Source organism: Zosterops lateralis (genome assembly GCF_965231275.1).
Source record: "Zosterops lateralis genome assembly, chromosome: 17".
NCBI lineage: Eukaryota > Metazoa > Chordata > Aves > Passeriformes > Zosteropidae > Zosterops > Zosterops lateralis.
This window is the reverse complement of record NC_139777.1, coordinates 7473303-7493101: the sequence shown is the minus strand read 5'-3', so window position 1 is coordinate 7493101 and position 19799 is coordinate 7473303. Positions and strand designations below refer to the sequence as shown.

The 19799-nt window shown below is 41.3% G+C and overlaps 1 protein-coding gene across 7 annotated transcripts in view; it reads right to left on the bottom strand.

Annotated features, from left to right (window-relative positions):
* The window catches only part of ARVCF (ARVCF delta catenin family member), a 248028-nt gene that overhangs the window by 72657 nt on the left and 155572 nt on the right, over positions 1-19799 (bottom strand). For all 7 annotated transcript variants that reach the window (XM_083873697.1, XM_083873698.1, XM_083873703.1 and 4 more), the window contains 2 exons: positions 14185-14343; positions 4940-5547 (listed from right to left, as the gene is read on the bottom strand). In XM_083873697.1, coding sequence (XP_083729823.1) covers positions 4940-5547; positions 14185-14343 — 767 coding nt within the window. The remainder of the gene's footprint in view (positions 1-4939; positions 5548-14184; positions 14344-19799) is intronic.

Below are 19799 nucleotides of genomic sequence, written 5' to 3'. Positions count from 1 at the left end.
TCCTACTTTAAAACAAAACAGCATCTCTCAAGTATCAGTAGAGAAGAGGATGAAAACAAAACCCCACAATTGCTGGAATAAGCCCACACAGGCCAGATCCAATATTCCTCTGAGGATGAAACAATGTCAAGAGCCACTGCTAATGCACCAGTGACATGACTGTACCTGGCAGCAAAGAAAACACCTGCACACCTGACCCTTGAAGACCCCATTATTTAGAAACTCTGAGATCCTGTGTGAACCTAAGAGCTGTACAAGGAAGCTCAGCCAAGGCAAGTATCACAGCACTTCAGATCCCCATGACTAAACACAGTGATCAAGGCTAGGGAAGGTTAAAAAAGCCAACAGGGGAAGCAGTTTACCTAAACAGGTAATATGCAAAGGAGCAGAACAACTGCTCATGCAGAGCAAGGTAGAAGAGGAGCCACAAGCCTCATCGCCACTCCTTGTAAAAGGGCTGGAAGACCAGGATGGCAGAGTGAGAAAGTCAAAAAGTGTCTATCAGGGCATTAAACACACACTGGTCACCAACACACACACTGGGAGAGTAAAGAAATCCTGTTTCTGAGTCAGACTGGTGCAGGCCAAATGTGATTTTTCACTTGCACATCAGTGGAGCAGCTAGGCTGGGAAGGAAAAGCCACTCCATTCAGAACAGGACTAACAAGAGCTTCAGCAGATACTGCTCTCATGAGACCAAGAGCTCTTTACTCTCAGGACTGAAGAGCTCTGGTGCTATGCCAAAGTTACTGACTGCAAGCATCTTGCCCTCCGTCTGTCTGAAGCAAGGCAGCAGAGTTTTTAGGTTGTCATGGGTCTAACTAATCACCTGTCTCAGGGAATTGATCAAAACACATTCTAGCAGAGTTAAAAACTGGGAAAGAGCCTGTGGATTTATCATCTTCCTTATGGCTTCAACATAGGCACATTTGAGTAAACAGGTGAAGGATTTAAACATTTAATCCTCAACAACTTCTACAAGTGTTACATTCATTACAGTTTGCAGCTGGTGTCTGCTTTGGATAAAAGACCAGAAAGGTTTGGGATTTCAGTAGGAAACTTTGTGCCAAACATTGAAGAGGAGATGTAAAGACTCTGCAGAATGAGATTCTACTTTTGCCAGGCTCTGTTCCCTGATAGGATACACAAGGGGATTCAAAACTGGAGTGAATTCTCTGCTGAGACAAGCCTGAGTTATGGGCCATATGGTTAAAACACCAAAATCTCCTTAAGTGGAAACACCTAAGAATTGCCAATGGATGAGCTAACTCGAGTTGCCTCCTGCCACATCAGACTCTGCCATTTACCACCTTCTGCTACCCAAATATTATCAAACTGAATTCACACTAAGGGAGAGAGAAAAAACCCAAATATTTTTCAAACTGACCACATTGCTTGCTTCATCCTTTCTGCCCAGGCATGTCCATAAACTCCTGCCCCAAACTACACAACATCCCAATGTTGCCCCTATACCCTTGGAATGGTTGTACCCAGGCCACAAGTGCTGACTGGGAGTTTCCCTACAATTCCAAGCCTTTATATTCTGAACTGAAAAAAGCACCAGAAGAAGAATGAGACTGACATGTACGGTGCTACCAGCCCTGTCGCTGTCTATACACAACAGACAGACCCACAGGTAAAGGTATTTTATCTAAAATCTGGCTCATTTCCTGGTAATAATAATTTGGATGGTGAGGTGACCACTAAATACAGTCTCAGTGTCTTAAATCAGGCTTCTGGCATAGACAATTTAACAGCAGAAAACTTTTGTTGTTGATTTAGTCAATATTAAAAATTTATATCCTGTCTAGTCTGGAATAGTAACACTGGCAATAGCTACTCCAGAGCTCTGAGGGAAAAAAAGTGGTCCCATGGATGCTCATGGAAGTGCAGACTGCAGTGATCCACTCTGGGAAGAAATCACCACCAAGGCAAGAAAAAGCTGAACAGAAGTTATTTAAATCAGTAAGGTGAATTATGACTTGCCATTTTTTTCCCAGCTTGTCTGTGTTAATTCCAATTTAATGATTAAGAAATATTCAAACAGCAGTAGAATTTTTTTGTGACTATAAGTGTTCAGTACTTCCTGCTTCTCTTTCAAAAAAAGGACTGTATATGAAACATCCAGCCCTGAGTAAAATTAGACTTTTTAAAAACTCTAATAAAACACCTAGTATAATACAGGCAACCCACCAAATGAAGGAAAAAAGGGTACAAACTCCATTAAAGATGTGTAAATGCCTTCACAAATAAACCTGAGTAACATGAAATCAGTATAATACACCCCAAATGCTTTTCTCTAACCCCAATTTATAGTGCAACCTGACCTACACAGAGCATAAGCTGAGGGGAAGAACAAGTAGAGCAGGATACTCTTGCAGAAAGTGATGTATCTTACATGAGACTCGGCATGAAGGAAAACAACAAAGTCCAGCCACAAGCAATGAGGAGCCAACAGAGGGAATATTTGCCTTTGTGCATTTATCTGGATTTGGAGATGTTTGTGAGGAAGCACATTTTGCCCAAATTTAAAATGAAATATAAGTAGCTTAAAATGAGGCTGGCGATGACAGAAGAAAAGCACAAATAGGTACTTATCTCTGTGATCAAACGGAGCAGGCAAGAGCTGGAAAGTACAATCTGTACTTGTAATTCCCTTGCCTAGGAACCCCTCCAGACACAGCTGAGCTGCCTCATCACACAGGGAGTCAGACTCACTAGCAGAGATTCAGACGAGAAACCTCCACTCGAGCCCTCTCAGATGAGGAACTGACAGTAAGGACTCTTATTTTACCTTTAAACTACTCCCTTAATGAAGTAGCACCTACTGGGAGGAACATGAGAGAACAGCTCAGTGAGTCATCACTGGAGGAATTCTGTTCAGGACACGATGAGATGCCCAAGCTGAAAGTTGATGCAACATAGAACAGTGTCCAACGGAGTTGTTGTTAAACCTGCTCTACACATACAAACTTTTTGAAATCAAAAGTGACATCAATTAATCACATTCATTTAATAATTTTCACAGAAATAAAAATTTTAAAAAACTAGAGAGGAATAATAAATTAGCAATTACCCTCATCTAGTACAAAGCACTACTTGTAGTCTTTATTTTCTTGCAGAGCAGCAGCATATCTGAAATGCAGGTTGATTGAATTGTTCAAGTATTTCTTTGAAATGTCAAAAAGTAACTGCTTATGAAGAGGCCCTCACACAATCTTCTTATGTTCTCAACAGCTAAAGTTTGCTGCCACAGTCAGGCTAATTATTTGTCAAAGCCTCTTGATCACATTAAATATGGAAAAAACATTGCAACAAAAGAAAATGTAGGAGAAAAATTATGAATTGGTCCCACACAAACTGCAAGGAACAATGAATCAAAGGGATGTTTAATAAAAACACCAATTTTAAAAATGCAAATAGGTAGGTTCTAAGAATACATTTAATTATTAATTTTGCATACAGTTTGAAAAATGTTAATAAAAAATTAAAAGCATTGATGCCTGACTTCTTTTAGCAAGAATTGAAAACTTGCTAGGTTGAGGGAAGCACTAATCCAAGTCTGATGGATTGATCAGGATTCTGGCACCCACTGGGTGCAGGAATTTCCTTCAGCCCCACATAACAGGGACCTGATTCCACTCCTGGGTAAGCCTGAGAGATCAAAGATGTCACAAAGGACTTGAGGGGTGTTCTGGGGGATATGCCTTGATACCTTTTCACTGGGTTTTTGTCTTTTTATTTCCTCTCACAAGTATAGATGACAATTTGGAAGTGTTTGATTCTGTCTAGCTTTGGAATGAACTTCCAGAACAGGGAAGGAAAACAGAGCCATGAAACCATGAATGACATTTCCAAGTAGGAGGACTCTGGGAGAACAAAAAGGCCAACACAAATCCCACCAACAACTGCTGCTGATGCAGCAAAGCCTCAGGTCAGAAATGTTAAGTTTAAAGACTGTCTCCATACAGAGGCAGGTGGATCCAGACTCTTTATAGCTCTGGAAACTATCCTAAATTAAAAGGAAAAGACTGAGAACTAAATCCATATCAAAACATGAATCATGAGGATATGACTTCAAGTAGGCACATGTAAAATCTGTACACCCCTTAGAAAACAAAGTATTACAAGTTTTTCAGGTCTGTGCAAGACAACTTTCAGCTGAGTAACAGGACCATTTTCCCAAGCCCGTAGGTTGTTGGGTTTTTCTCAAATGGAAGAGCAGATAGCTATGAACACAACATAAACAACTAATACCAGAAAACATGGCATAAAATAGAACATTCCTTTGGAAACTGGGCTGAACCAGAAGTAATTTGTAACTGGTCACTTTAAATGCAACACACATACTCTTTTCTCCCCTTCTAGAGACACAAGACAAAAATAATGATCTAGAGTCTTTCAGACCTGTGAGGTTCAGTACAACCTGGTCAGACAGCTGAGGGTCTGTGCTTAGCACAGGATCTGGGCTAACCTCACAAGACAGCTTGGCACCCCTTCACCACCAGGGATCAGCTCATCTGCAACCCAACCAGCTGTTCAAAACTTTTGTTTGGCAGATGTGCACACAACCAGAGCTGTCAGGAGTCTCACAGATGAGAAATCCCTCTTTTCACCTTGCTAGTGTGGGATGGCTCTGGGACAACACAATGCATTCACAATTCTTCTTTAGGAAGAGGGGAAAAAAGTAACTTAGCCCTCTTGTACAAGGCTATTTTTCTTTCTAAATTCAACCTGAACTAAGCAGCCCAGAATCACTCAAAGGGTCCTTGGGCCCCACCCCTCCCTGTCTTCCACACTTCACATGCGTTTTGCAGTTATTTATGGGCTGTTTTTCTGACAAGCAATTCCAGAATATACCAGATCACAGAGTTTGACTGTACACGATGAAACAAGCAAAAGCTGCAGAACAGCACTGTGCAAAACAAACGTGTTTTACCTTCCTTTGTGAGGTCTTCCCCTCTCTGGCACACCTGCAGATGTCCTCCTGTTCACGGTGGAGTAATCTGGATCCAGTTCATACCCCTCATCATCCACTCCAAGGCTGCGGTTGTCATCCTCCAGTCCGTAGGGCTCGGGCTGGAAGCGCTCGGGCTGGGAGCGGTTCAAGTCAACGCTGCTGCCCACTGGCACCTGGGGCTGGGCCACGGGCCCATAGTTCTCCCTCCTGCTGGGCAGGGTGAAGCTGCCGTCGTCGGGCCGGTAGGTGCCCCCCGGCACGTAGGCGTAGCGGGGCCGGTAGTTGACGCCCCGGGACAAGCTGCCGTAGTTGTCCGAGAGGTCTCCGTAGCCGTCGTGGCCAATATAGGGGCGGTACTGGCCCTCGTGGCTCTCGGGGTACGAGTCGTTGTAGCTGTTGTAGGAGCGGGTCAGGGTGGACGAGGCCTGGGGGGTGATGAAGCGCTCCCCGTTCTTCAGGTACCTCCTGTCGATGGAGTCCGTGTAGCTGCCCATGGGCGACGAGCCGTCCATGGCGGGCAGCCCGTCCGGCCCCAGCGGCACCTGCCGCACCGTCCGCGTGGTCACTGTCTTGACCATCTTGGTAACCTGGAAGGAAGCAGGGAGTAAACAGATGTGTTAATGTTCTCCTGCTGCATAATGTGGTGAGACACACAGGGAGGTGGAGGAGTAGAAGGGGGAGAGAGCGCCACAAAGTCAACTCCTGTGCTGTGCCTGTAACACTGATGTAGCAGTCAGCTCAGCTACCTGCTCTCAGAATGAACAGTGGAGAAACTGAAAAAAGCACTCTGGGCTCTTACTTACCAAATCAAAACCACTGCAGCCACGTGACAGCACATGGAAACAGTACTGATTCATTATACCAGTTTCCATTCCCCAAAGTGTTTTGAGGAGACACCTGTCCTAGAGAAGACTTTACTGTGTTGTGGAGTCACAGCCTGTCCTCCCACAGCTTCAGCATAAATACCACACCACATTCTCTAGTACAACAAAAATAGACTTATGTGCTTCTGCCTGATCTGGATCAAGCTTGCACCTCTGTGTAGTTCGATGGACCTCAAATCTGGCAGTAATATTTAGGAAACCATGACCTCAAACAGAGAAGTTTTGGGCTTCAGGATTCTGGACAACACACCTGCCTTTCTCTTTTAAGCTTTCTTACATCCCCCAACCACCACATAAGCCCAATAGGTAGCTGTTGTCTTTATTTTGGTGACTAATAAATTTGTAATAATGAACACTAACATCACACTGTTTTTGCAATTGCAGCTACCTAAACATCCTAGACAAGCTTGTTTAAAACACTGAAGAAAAATCTGTATACAAATACATCTTTACTTCCATAAAACACGTTTCAAAACAGAATTCACAAAAACTGACAACAGTAAATGTCCAGAGGGCTCTGGTATTCAGGGTTTCTTGCTGAAGGGTAAGAACAAAGAGTCCTTAAAACTTTCCAAGAACCATCTGCCTTTGTAGCAAAGGTCTGGTAATCTGTGTAAGGCAGTGCTGGACAAAAGCCACTGTATTTACAAACTGGCAAAGGGCCTTCTGTTTGGGTTGGTATCTAGGCTCCATCGACTTCTGTACTGTCTTCCAGGGTGACCAGCAAAAGATCTGTTGGGACGAATAAAAAGTCCAGCAGATGCCAGTCTATCCTTGGTAGCCCTAACCCAAATAAAATTACTTTAACCCTATACAAAATTACCCTAACACTAATAAATGCTGACTTTTCAGCCCAACCAAACAAAAACCAGCACATCCACAAAGATGAGAGAGACAATCAACCCACCTGACGTGGGTTGATTACACACACACCAGGGGAAGAACACCAAATTGGTAAAAGATATTTGGGCTTTCTAAGCTATTACAGACATAAATAAGCAGCAGCAAATGATGCTTATTTTCTTCATCTAAGTCTCAGAACGAAATGCTACATTCAAGGGAAATGTTAACCACAACACGTGTCCCTGGATTGTTCAGTGGCTCTCTAGTCCAAATAAATATTTTGACCTATAGGCTCTGATTTAAACATTCAGATTGGCAACAGATTAGCCAAGCTGCTGCAAAGCAAAGTAAGTGCATCTCTTAAAGTGGCTCCAGACATGTCCTCTAGCCAGATGTTTTCACACAGAAACCCCAAACAGAAAAAAGATTCACCCAAACAGCATTTCTTTTCCTAGACACATCTGTGAGCAAATGATACTTCAACATAATGAAGTAATGAAATCCTACAAGACTGAAAGCAGCACAAATGCCTCTCCACCAGCAGTGCAATTAACAGTAACACCATGCTGAATACACCATAGCCAGGTACCAACATGACCCTCTATCTAATTTGAGCCAGAGTTGAAAGAATTTTCCTCTTCACTACAAAGGGATTTCCTGAGCAAGTAAACATCAGGAAAGATGCTATCCCTTCGAAGCCTCTGAATCTTTTCTCCCCTTTTCAAAGCACACATTTTAATAACTGGAAGAAAGGAAACTAGAAGCTCAACATTTATATCATGACATACAATCCAACAGGGGTTTTTGCTTGTTACCTGTGCACAATACTTCTCCTTTCTGCTTAGTTGTCAGCATGATCACTGTCACAGCTTTTATAAACTCAGCAGTGAGAGGAGAAAAAGAGCTGGAGGAGTTTACAGTAGCTCTTTGTGAAGTGGATACACACAAAGCAACACAGCTCAGTGTTCTCCTACTGAAGTGGGAAACAATACTTTTATTCAAAGTACCATATTCATAAGTGATCTTCCAAGAGCAGAAAAAAACATTTCTCAAGCCTGAAATATGCGAGTTTTGCAAAGCCACGACAAAACTGGATGCAAAGTGCTCTTGAATCTGGGAAGCAGCAATGGGAATAACAGGAATTAAGGCAGGACATCAGCAACTTGATGAATCAAAAATGGATACTTCTGCTCGGAAAGGAACAACGAAGGAGCTTTTTAAATGCCAAGAAGTGCCCTTGCATAACCTCACAAAGCTTTTTCTTTCAGCACTACACAACAAATCCAAGCTCGAGCACTACTTTTCAGACACGAGCTGCCATGCTGGCACAGCTTGTCATGTGTCATTTCTCCTAAAGCTGGAGATCAGACAATAGGAAGTACCTGATACACCTCAACAGCACGAAAGGAGGAATAAACTTTGACCTGCGGGATCAGGTCCTCCTTCATCAAAGACTTGCTCCATCTTATTGGTAAACAGGACAAGGTAATCAACACAGAAACATTACAGCCATGACAACTGTCTCCAGGAGTTGCTACATGTACACAAAAACCACAGAGCAGCATTTCAGATCACTGAAAATCACTTCCTAGATAATGTGTGACTTACCAGTCATCCTTAGTAAGTTTTTCACCATGCTCTGGCACTCTACAGAGTATTTACAGAGATCTGGGTTTTTAATTTAAATTACCAACACAAAACTCAAGAGATTAATTTGCAATTTATACCTAATTTGCCTTATTTTGCTGTCTTTTAGATTAGCACAGACAGGCTTTCAATGGCTGTGGCTCATCAAAAAGCCACACTCAGTGTCAGGCAGCACAGGACATGTAAAAACAAGTTTACAGCATTAGCACAGCTTCACCTCTTACTGTTTTCTGAACACTGCACCCAGCAGCAAATGCAAAGTATCAGGACAATCAAAACCCCCTTGTCAGACACATAAAAAGGAACATTTCACTCAAGCATTAAGGTATGCACTTCTCGTGGTATAAAAGCATTCAGTAATGCTAAAGGTGTTATACTGGGGCAATCATACAGAGCCATTTTATATTTTGAGAGAGAGGGAGTATTTGCACTCATGCCTCATTTGTCAGGCACAGGCATTGAGATAGAAGATTTATTGTGTGATAAACAGATTTTGCTGCTGACAGGACAATAAAGAGAAGCTTTTTGGCAGCAATTAGCCAGCACATAGATGAAGGTCCATTTAATGAAAGGTTTCCAAGCAAAAGAAGAAACCCAACCAACAAACCAAACATGTTTATTTCAGGAAATCCTGCTCAAGGGAATGTTTCATTTATATTTCTTAAAAAGACACAAGCAATCTTGAGCAGCTGACAGCACAGTAATCTTTTCTCCCAACATTTCTGTGGTTTCCTTAATACTGATGCATTAGCCAGAGAGAATGAAGCCATTCCAAATGGGAGCTCCAACAGACTGCCTTATCTGAGGGATACCTGATCCTTCAATGCACCCCATCTTAAAAAAGATTTATTAGCATCAATTCCTCTCTATAGATGTGCTCTAATAAAAAATTTAGAGTTACAAGTTACTTTGAGGGTAATGTGACCTTCTCTGTTTACTTTCCATCTCTAAAGAAAAGATGTAAAAGGGTTTTTTCAGCCCAAAGACAAAACAAAGATGCTCCATTGTTTAAATTCCCCAATCTCAGAGTACCAGAGGAAAGCCTCAGAGTACTTTCCCTATGAAGAGGCTGTCTGAGTAGGCTTCCAATAGATCTATAATTCTTTGTTCTCTGTACAGATATCATGATTTCAGCTGTAGTATAAAAAAAATCGGATTTACTTACTAGTTCAGGCTCTCTGCAGCCTAAATTCAGCAAGTGCTTCAAGACAGTGCTTTCATTGCTGCTCTGCACACCCCAGAATCTAAGTATACTTCAGGTTTACTGATCTTACCACTGTTCACCCCACAAACAACAACTATTTCAGTAAATTTTTCCTTTACAGGCCACATGATAATGGTTTCACTAATTCTGTTTCTGGAAATACATTTGCCAATGGAACATAAAGAAAATATTCACACATTTGAAGCAGCTTCTGTATTTTTCTGTCCCTCATCCTTCTATTTATCTAGAAGGATGGGAGAACAAACATGAAACTATGCAACAATTAGATTTACTGGATGGATGTGCAAATGGTACAAGTAGGTGCCTCACAGTGCTCAGTCACAGAGGAGTAAAGACAGTACAAAGATTCCTGTGGAACTGGGCTATCACAGTCAAATGCAGTCATCATATCTTTAATTCTGCCTTCTGTTTTGTTTTTGAGCTTGGTTTTGTTTTCCCTCTTTTTTGTTTTTAAGTTCATTATAAAAGCTGACAGGGATAACAATTTTGTTGAAACTGTCATAAACCAAGAATTAGATGAGAAGGAATGCAGGAGCATCTAAGCATCCTGACATTTCTGTGAGCTTATTTTTGAACTACGGACTGTAAAAATTTATCAGCCCATGCAGGTTGAAGCTATTACCTTTCTGTTAAATGCTGTGGAAGAACTCACCCTGTAGGTTTTCAAAACAACAGCTGAAATCTCTCCCCTTCAATTTTAAGCCTAATATTTCAGATTTTGAAAGGGCCCTCAACTTCAGCTGAAATCCATTCCTGCTCTTTTGCCTAATTGCTTTGAACTTCCTGCAAAGTTTGGAAGAACTGCCTCTTGGGGTACCTGGTCCAGCACAACCCAGAGTTTTGGTCACAAGCACTTTTTCATCACAGGTGTAAGGAAGTGGGAACAGCAGTTTATCACTGCTGGGAACCACCTGGACTTGCTGAGTATTGGAAAGCTCAAAGAAAATGGATGGACTACAAATTAAAACACTTTGTATACAGACTGATTTCACACTTAGCTATGATAAAACATCAATTTCAATGAGTAACAGTGACCTAAAATCCCTCCAAATCTTTTGTCATTTCAAAGATAAAAGCAAAACGTGTGTGAAAAAGAAAAAACAGAGAACATTTACACAAACACATGGACACATCTAATTTCCTTTACTGAGTTCTCTTGAGCCACTTACAAAAGGCTCCCTTTAACACCTGGCAGTGCTCCAGCCAGCAGCAAGAAGTGGAAGTCTCTCCCCAAGGTGACTTTCACTGTTTTACCTTGATAGGTATTTGGCTTCCAGAGATATTATAAAGTTGAAATGAAGTGTTATCTGCTACATCTTTTGTGCAATGAATGTTATGTAGGGACTTATAGTATAACACTAAAAGAATAACAGGTAGGGAAGAATTACTCAGATATCTCATTTTGAAAAGGCAGATGTTCTCTATTTAAAATATGTCAAATATTAAATTCTATTATGCCTTCTTCCTGCTTCACTGCTACAGGCATTTTCAAAGATGAGGGAAAAGCAAAGCAAAACTGTCAATGCATCTAGATTAAGGTTGTTTACTTAATACACTATTGAAAAGAATAACCTCTATAAATTACAGGTTTGAAACAACAAGGGAAGGAACAGAATAAAAGAACAGCAGCATCCAGGAGCATTCACATTTACAGCCTTAGCTGTGCTGCATTTCAAGAGGAAGAATTCCAGAGGCATCGCTCTCAGCAAGCTAAAAATTCACATAATTTAACCAAAGTAAGTAAATTTCTTTTTAAGACTCAAAAAATGCATACAAAATGGTATTAGGTTGACCAATCCCTACATAAGCTATGCGGCAAAGAAAGAACACATTTGAAAAACATCTCTGGTCTCTCTGGCTCTTAAAAAAACATGACCTGTGTTATTTACTCAGTCAGAGGAAGCATCTTATGCTGCCACTTTCTTTGCAAGACAGATATGCTGGAGATTGTGGCTGACACTGTCCAGCAGAGCCTTTAGTTATAGACACAACAAAAACAGGTTCTAAATCCTTCCTTAAAGGAGCCTGGAGCAAGCACAGCAATGTAGAGCCTAAGAGGCTATGGCTCAGAGTTTAATGATAAGCTGAGCACAAACCCTCCTGAGCACAGTGTAACCATCTCAACTTCACACACTGGACAGTACTGAAAAGAGTTGTGAGGATTCCCACCACAGGAAATGCTCCTCCTCTACAAGGACAAGAGCCACATGCACACTGATTTCAAGGCCAGATTCATGTGGGGTTTTTTGGTTTGGAGAGGGGGATTCGTCATTTGTATTTTTAATTTCTATAGATCTGTGAGGGAACAGGCAGAGAAACAAAACTGCAGCTTTTGGGCTCAACACCTCCTACTCCTGGCAAGGAGGATGCCCAGCAGCCCAGCCCAGCAGGGCTGCATCTCCCCTGCCAGGGAGATCTCCTCACCACCCTCCTCTAAACAGCAAGGTCAGAATTCTGCCACTGCACACAGGTACCAGGAAACTTAATTTTCTCTGTAAGGCTCTCACATATAATAGCATGAGCTATGAAAGCGCTATGATGACACCTATTAGAAATGATCATGTCAATGACAATTAACTCCAGGCCAATTAACTGAAGCTACTAAACCCCAGTGACACAGTTTTCATTTTCACAGTTCCCTACCAAAACAAAATGCACCTTGAGGATCAAAGTGATGTAAAAAACCTGTAAAATTTGACCTCAGATTAGTATCTAAGAGCTGTTGAATCCATGCCTTTTTATCACATCGAGGAGAAGTCAGAACAAAACCATTTCAGAGGCAACACCAACCCCAGCAAAGTCTCAGCACCTCTTCTCACAGTAAGGGCCAAGCCAGGCTGTGTTTTGACATTTCAGAATCACTTTTCTCAACAACTGGGTTTTTAGTATTTTTTGCTGGTCCTTTTAGCAATGAACTACTAGGAAACAGCTCCGGGTAACACTTAAGCTGGAGTCAGTGGCATTATTTGAAACAACACAAATGGAGAGTAAGACAGCTACACATCCTACCCCCATCCTGGACACACTTCAGTGCCTGCAATGACCTACAGTAACACAAGAAAGCCTTGCTCTTTGAAATGGAACAGTAGCTCCAGGGTTGCTGTTTTTTCAATTTGCCTTTCCCATATGCAGTCACAATGCCTGTTTTGAAGCTGCCACTGTACTTTTCTGTGGGAAGATGGAAAAACAGGAGGTCCCCGACACAGAGGAGAAAATGGCACCTCTGAGGCTGTGACAAACACGCAGCTTTTATCAGTGCCATGACTATTTCAGACAAACTACTTCACTCCATGTGGTCCTGTTATCTAGGTGAGGAATGGCCTCACCTCTATTTTTACAGTCATAGCTATAATCTTATGCCCTTGCAGCCTCCTAAAACTATGCACTACTATTAGTACATATAAAAAGATGTCCAACCCTGCTGTAATTTTATCACTTCCTTCCTGCAAATAACAGTTGTTGTTGCTGCCACTGGAAAGAAAATAGCATTTCTTTCATGTAAGTCACAAACTAATTACATTAGATTATTTGAAGAGCTAATAAAAATGTGGGGGGGTTTGTTCATCTGTTTAATTTTATTTAAAGACCTTAATCTCCTTCCAACAATGAGAAAATAGGCCAGTTATATTTACCTTCTAACTAACTGCAACAACTATTAAACCAGATAGTTTATTATAATGTGTACAGGCCTACTGACCTCAAGAAATCAACATTCATTTACTTCAACCTGAGGATCTGATGTCCTGAACAGATATCCTAAAGGACTGCAATTCTGGAACACCAGTGAAAATAAACACTGATTTATGCAGTGACCTCTCTTCAACTCCTTTTAACAGAGAAAGCAGTTGAACAATCCCCTCCCTTTTTGTAAAAATCAGTCCTGTTTAGAAGTCTTTAAAAAGGGAATCACCCTTAATCTTTTTAACATTCCAGTGGCACTGAAACAATGCAAGGCAGCCATGAACACACAGCACCAGCTCAACAGGGACTGCAAAATTACCTTACACAAGGAACAAAAAGGTATCACGAAAATTAGAACATTTGCAACACCTGTAATCCAGCCAAACCTGAGGTACAGTCACTTGGGAGGACACCCAGTTTTCCCCATGCATTAGGAGTAAGATTCCAATCACAAGGTTGTTGCAGATTTTAAATGCTATGCTGTTATTTACATAGGCTGTTTCTTGTTCTAAAAAACAAATGTATAATCACATCATGCTATTAAAGTTTGTCACTAATGTATTTTCCTCAGACAAGCCCTACCAACTCATCAATTTTTGTTTGCAGAGCAATGCTGTGAACTGCTTCAGTAGAATGAAGTGAATGTTACAAGAATAAGCAGCCTGAGAAAGGCTTCTGGTGTTTTTGTTTGGTTAACCTGGATAATTTCTACTGCTCAGTTCACAGCTCCATGAACAGCTGTATCAGCACAGCTGATAGGAGCAATCTAGACACAGAGGTGAAACTGAAAAAGCCCTGAACTCCGCTCTGCTGGCAAACACAATGTTCAAAATCACTGAGGATCACAATAGCATGATTGTCATCACTCAGGCTACTCCCTGCTATTTCTATTCCATGATTAGATGGCACTTTGCCATTTTCCTCAGTGGTTATTAACCTCTCACCTTGGTTTCAGTTCTCCTTGTGGTTCCATCTTCAGAAGTGACAATAGACACGTGGGAAGTGGGAGTGCCTGGGTCCTCCTCCACAGTAACTGTCTCTTCCACCATTTCTTGAGGCTCTTGCATCATTGCTATTGAAGTCTGGTTACTGGGGCTTTGTTCCTATAAAGAAGCAGGTTAAAAAAAATTAACTTCTAACTCCTACTATCATGGTATAACTATTCCACTGATTTCAGCGTTTTTGACTGAAAAAACCATATTTTACCCAACAATTTGCAAGCAGAGATTCAGAGAAAGGAGTATTTCCTGTCTCAAACCAGCTTGCTGCAACTGTGCTGGTATGACTGGGCTCAGTGCAGCAAACAGCAATCATGTGAAGCATCCATTAACTACTTCATATTAACAGGCAACAGACTAACAGACTGCTATCTCATATTTAAATCTGCTTTAAGCTTTCTCTTCAATGCCCAGCACAGAAGGAGTGGATTTTTTGTCTGCAAAAACATTCTTTGAGTTCTGCAGTGAACAGGCCCACTGGCTTTCAGAACTGTTAATCTTACACACCATTGTAAGTTTCTTTTCATTTGATAAAATACACTCAGTTGGAGTCTAGAGAAGGCTATAAAACATCAACACCTACAATTAAATAGACACCTTTCTCAAACTGCCCAAAGCAACGATAATTAAAAAAAAAAATCATGACTAGAGATTAATTTAGTGAAATGCTTCCCCTTCCCACATCTTCACTAAGTTCATAAGATCTAACTGGCTACAAGCTTATTTAAAATTTATAACAGATAGACAACAGAATAAAATCTAAACAGAAAGAAGGGAGATCAAAGGCGGGTTCTTGCAGGGATACTGCCCAAAGAGAACACTCTGCTGCTTGCCAGCACCCGCGTCTGAACCTTCCTTTTTCTTATGCAATTGTGTGTTTCAGCAGAGAAATCAGAGAAGCTCCCTTTGGTAGATGAATGCCTTTCAGAAGTTTCCCAGCAAGAGGCCAATAAAGAACCAGCTTAGGCACTGAGAACTCAGACTTTTGCCCAGCTTTACGAATCCTCAGCCACGTGAAATGAAATGACAGACTGATCATGTCATTATGAACCCTCAAGGTATCTGGCTACATGGGCTTTAAAGCCAAAGCAGGGCTTCTGTTGGCACATCCTGTCAAACAGACACTCAAAGAATTTCCTTTATTAAGGATTATATACACACACATGTTTTTACACACATATTTTAAAAGAAAAAGCAGAAAATCCAAGAAGAATGAGACAGAGCCCAAAACCACAAAGTGAACACACTTTGCCGAAAGAAAACTCTGGACAAATCCACTCACTTCACATCACAGGAAAATAAAAAGGGTTGGGATGAAACTGTTCCAATAGAGGTGCTCAGCCTAATTACATTAAAGTTTAAATATTCTCCATGTGTGAATATTTATTCATCACCAGGGAACTACATCACCAGGGAACTACAATACTACATTTTGTATCATTTAGAAAAATTGCATTTCAACCCAGCTATAGCCTTTGCATTTCCCCTTTTGCTGTGCCATGCTTTTTGCAGGCCCCCAGGGACCTTTTGCTGCTGGTGTCTTGTTAAGGTCCACGTTAGTTCTTGCATGATCTATAATTTCTCCTTAAACAAGCTGAGATGCTCCTGCTCAGTTTTCCCTTATTTACAGCCGTATTCTGACCTTCTGGAACTCAGACTTGAGTTAGAAAGCCATTCTCATTTTCAGGTAAGCACTAACATTAACCAAGACCATGACAACAAGCCTCTGCCAATCACTTCAGTCAAAATGCAACACAGACAGCTGTCAAAGGAAAGGCACCAGAAGTGATGCAAGCAGGCACTACTTCCATTTCTATTGAAATCCCAGCGTAACTCAGGTTACAGAATCAATCAATGAGAATAAGGCTTCTGATATCCTCAAGAAAATCACTCCTTCCAGTCTGCAGGACTCAAACCATTAATGGCAAATAACTTATGATACATGCTGAATTCCTTATGGTAGAGTTCAGATGTCACATCATGTCTTCTGCACATGACTCCAGAAGTGGAACTTGCTCCTGCAATAAATACATTATTCTCTTCACATTTTTCTCAAAAATACTGTGTAATAACTGCAACTCCCCTTCTCACTGCACACAGCGAAGCCTTCCTCCAAAGAGAATAATTTACACAACACTGTGAAACAGGAGAGACTCAGAATTTCTATTCATCTTCACTTGACCAAACCTTACTAAGAGCAAAGAAATCAGTTACGTGTACAAGGTTTTTGCACCACACCTTATCCCCATAAACATCACCATCCAATGCCAAAACTGCTTCAAGGTGGGCCCTTCTCACTCCTCTTACACATCTGTGTACACACACAAAGCTCTATCCATCACCTTCATTTCCAGCTGCACTTAAGGTGCTGGCACATCTTTTTATTCCCCTCTAGACTTCATAGAGGCAGCCTCTGTTTTCTGATAATACACCTGAGGAGATGGAAGGTGGAAAGAAATATTTTGTTCTTTGGGCTTTTGCAATACTTTTTCTTTATTAAAAAAAGAAAGTCTGCCTTTGTATTCAATTCAGACTGCCTGTGGGCAAAGGAAACCTTAAAAGCTGGGTACTTAAACATGAGCAAATTGCAAGCTAGAGCATATTGACTTTAAATGAGCGTTGTGCTGGGTTTTATCCTCTGGCTGCTTCTAAAATGAAGATTCAGGCAGATATGGTACAGATTTGCATTCCTACAAGAGAAAACTATTGTTAGCAAGAGACTGTCCTAGGCATCAGAAAGCCTAAAAGCTTGCAAAGTTCAATGCAGATACCTCAACACAGACAGGTACCCCGGCAGCATCTACTGGGTCTTCATTCTTACCATGTGAGCTAGTGAGGAATGCCAGCAAGCCAAGGGGACAGCCTGTCACCCAGCTCACCCCCGAACTGCCTGAACCAGGTGCTTCTTTGATCTCCAAACCCAGTCCTTTCTCTACACCGCTAGCCTGGAGCTGTCACAAGCTAACATTAACATAGAAGAGATGCAAAGGTTTTGTTTTCTGTTTTTAGACGCCATCATTAAGGATTTTAGGTCATCACAAATTGCAGAAACTGGGACGCATTACTGCTTTCAACTACCTCCTCTGTGCTCAGCTTCGAAGCCAGTATTTAGGACGCTCTTTTTTTGCTAAATACACCTCAGCATCTCAGATTCCAAACATTTGGCAGGTATGCCTAATTATCCAGAGTAAACCACAAGCTGCTGGATAGGGCTGGAACATGACACCTCTAATGAATAATGCTACCAGTAGTTCCCTGCCTGCTAGAAGGAGGTTAATTCCAGTTCAAAATAACACATACTCATTTGCCTTACTGAAGGCTTTCAAAGCAAAAGCAATGAGATTACAAAACACTACCAAATTATAAGAACAGATACCAGTGCAGTTATTGCATGTGGTGTCAGTAGTCATGACTCTTCTGTTTACTTTTGCTTTTCTGAGACCAAATGAATCCTATCCTGTTGATTTGTACTTGCATCTCCAGCGTGCTTTAAAAAAGCCATACTATTTAAAACACAAAGCAACAATCAATTTACCTTCAGCCTGTAAAAGTTAAGTGCAGATGAAATAGCTAAACACCTTGTAAAATAAGCAGGAAACATAAAATAACAGTAATTCTTGTTTTGTTAAAGAACAGTGATTTATCATTTAGGGCACATATCTCCTAGGGCTTATTTTGCATTAGAATACTACAGCTTCTGTAATCATCACCAATTCAATTCCTAGCATTGTATTTCCATCAAAGTAGCTATTTTATATCTGTTTTAATAAAAGAATAACCTCCCCCAGGAGGATCAGACATCTGACTTCAAGACAGTAAACAGAGTTCTTTATTCTCTGCCTATGGAACAATTTTAAACAGTCTGGAAATAACGTAAAATTGCAGGAGATTATTATTTCCACTAAAACAGATGCTCTTCAAGAACACTGAAATCATGTACATCGAATCTTCATTCTCCCCAAGATCTCCTTTGTTCTGCAGATTGCAGTGCAGGCTATTCCACAGCTAGTCCTTACTCCAGGCTACTGTCAGATACCAAATTTGATGTTTTTTGCGAAAGTACAAAGGCTGGATACTACATCAGTGGACATACTTGTCCTCAGTCAACCCCAGCACAGGCAAAGCTCAAGTGTATCAACTCCTGTGATATTACAAGTCTGGGCACAATTAATAGCATTGGACAACAATGTTAATTGAATTAAATGTGGGTTCTCTCTCCTCTACTACTCTTTAAATTACTTGTTAAAGCTTCAGCCTCTGCAAAGCATGAGATTATTTCTAAGAGTAAAGCAAGCAAACACTGGCTTTGTTGGAGTCAAATCTCAGGCTGATATTCTGCCCCAGTGGTCTCCTTCTCACTCAGGTCTGCACTTCCAGCTCAGTCATGTCCTCAAGCTTTATTTGCTGAAGGCATGTGAAGAAAGACACAAAAGGCAAGCCTGCAGGAACACAGCTGCTGAAAAAAGGCTGTATTGAGATCTGCATCAGACTGGGACATCAGAGAGGAAGGAAATCACTAATGGAATTTGTTGAACTTGGTATATTTGAGGGAGACTTTTTCTAGTACAAAATCCAGCTCCCCAGAAGCTGAAGATTCTCAAATCTGGTTATCACATCCTCCTTGCCAGAGCATCCTGCTTCCACCACAGCCTCAAGACCCCTGCTGTGCTCTCGGCCCTCATTTGTCCTGAGAGCCTTCCAAGCATCTCAGCAGTGCAAAAGCTGGACTCCAAGCTGAGTAGCTTGTGCCCATCACTGAGCCTGTGTCACCTGAGGGGCAGCAGGAGACTGTCCCACTCTTTTTGCTTGTTCTTCAAAATGAGGTGAGCCCTCACACACTGCAGTGCTTGCACACTTCTGCAAGCACACGGAGATCTTAAGTTCAAGGACTGTTAAAGGCTGTTTCCCCCAGTACAAAAAACACAACAAGATCCAAGGCTTTAGCACCAAAGCAAAGGTATGCCTCCAGACCTATCCAAATTCTTCCTGACTGGGGAAACACGGTCCCAAAACTGGGATCAAACAATGGCACATTCAAGCAAGATGGCTCTAGAACAACAAAAAGCACATGGACCAGCATGTACTGAAACCCAGGCTGCACAATATGCTGGAAGAAGAGTCTGCAATACAGACAATGATTTAAATATGGGAATACATAAATATCTACTTTGCTGCAGATAAACTAACCTCCATTTAGTAAACCTACTTTTTTGTTTTCTCATGTGAAATAAAATATGGGGTTTATATATATAAATATATATATATTTATGTACATGTATATATACAATGGATTCAGTGCACTTCATTGTGAACCCAAACACATCAACCTATGAGAAAGCTTCAAGCTCTGCTAGAGCTCTGACAAGCTTTACCCTAAGGCTGGTCAGCTCAGAACAGAAGGGAAATGTTAGCCCCAAATGAAAGCAGGCTGTCCTGGCACAGGGTACCAGAATGAACTCAGCCCCACACCACAATGCACTAACTGTTTCCTGAACCCTTACACACTTCCTTCGTCCTTCAGAAACACACACGACAAGCAACGAACAAATAATGCCAAGAGC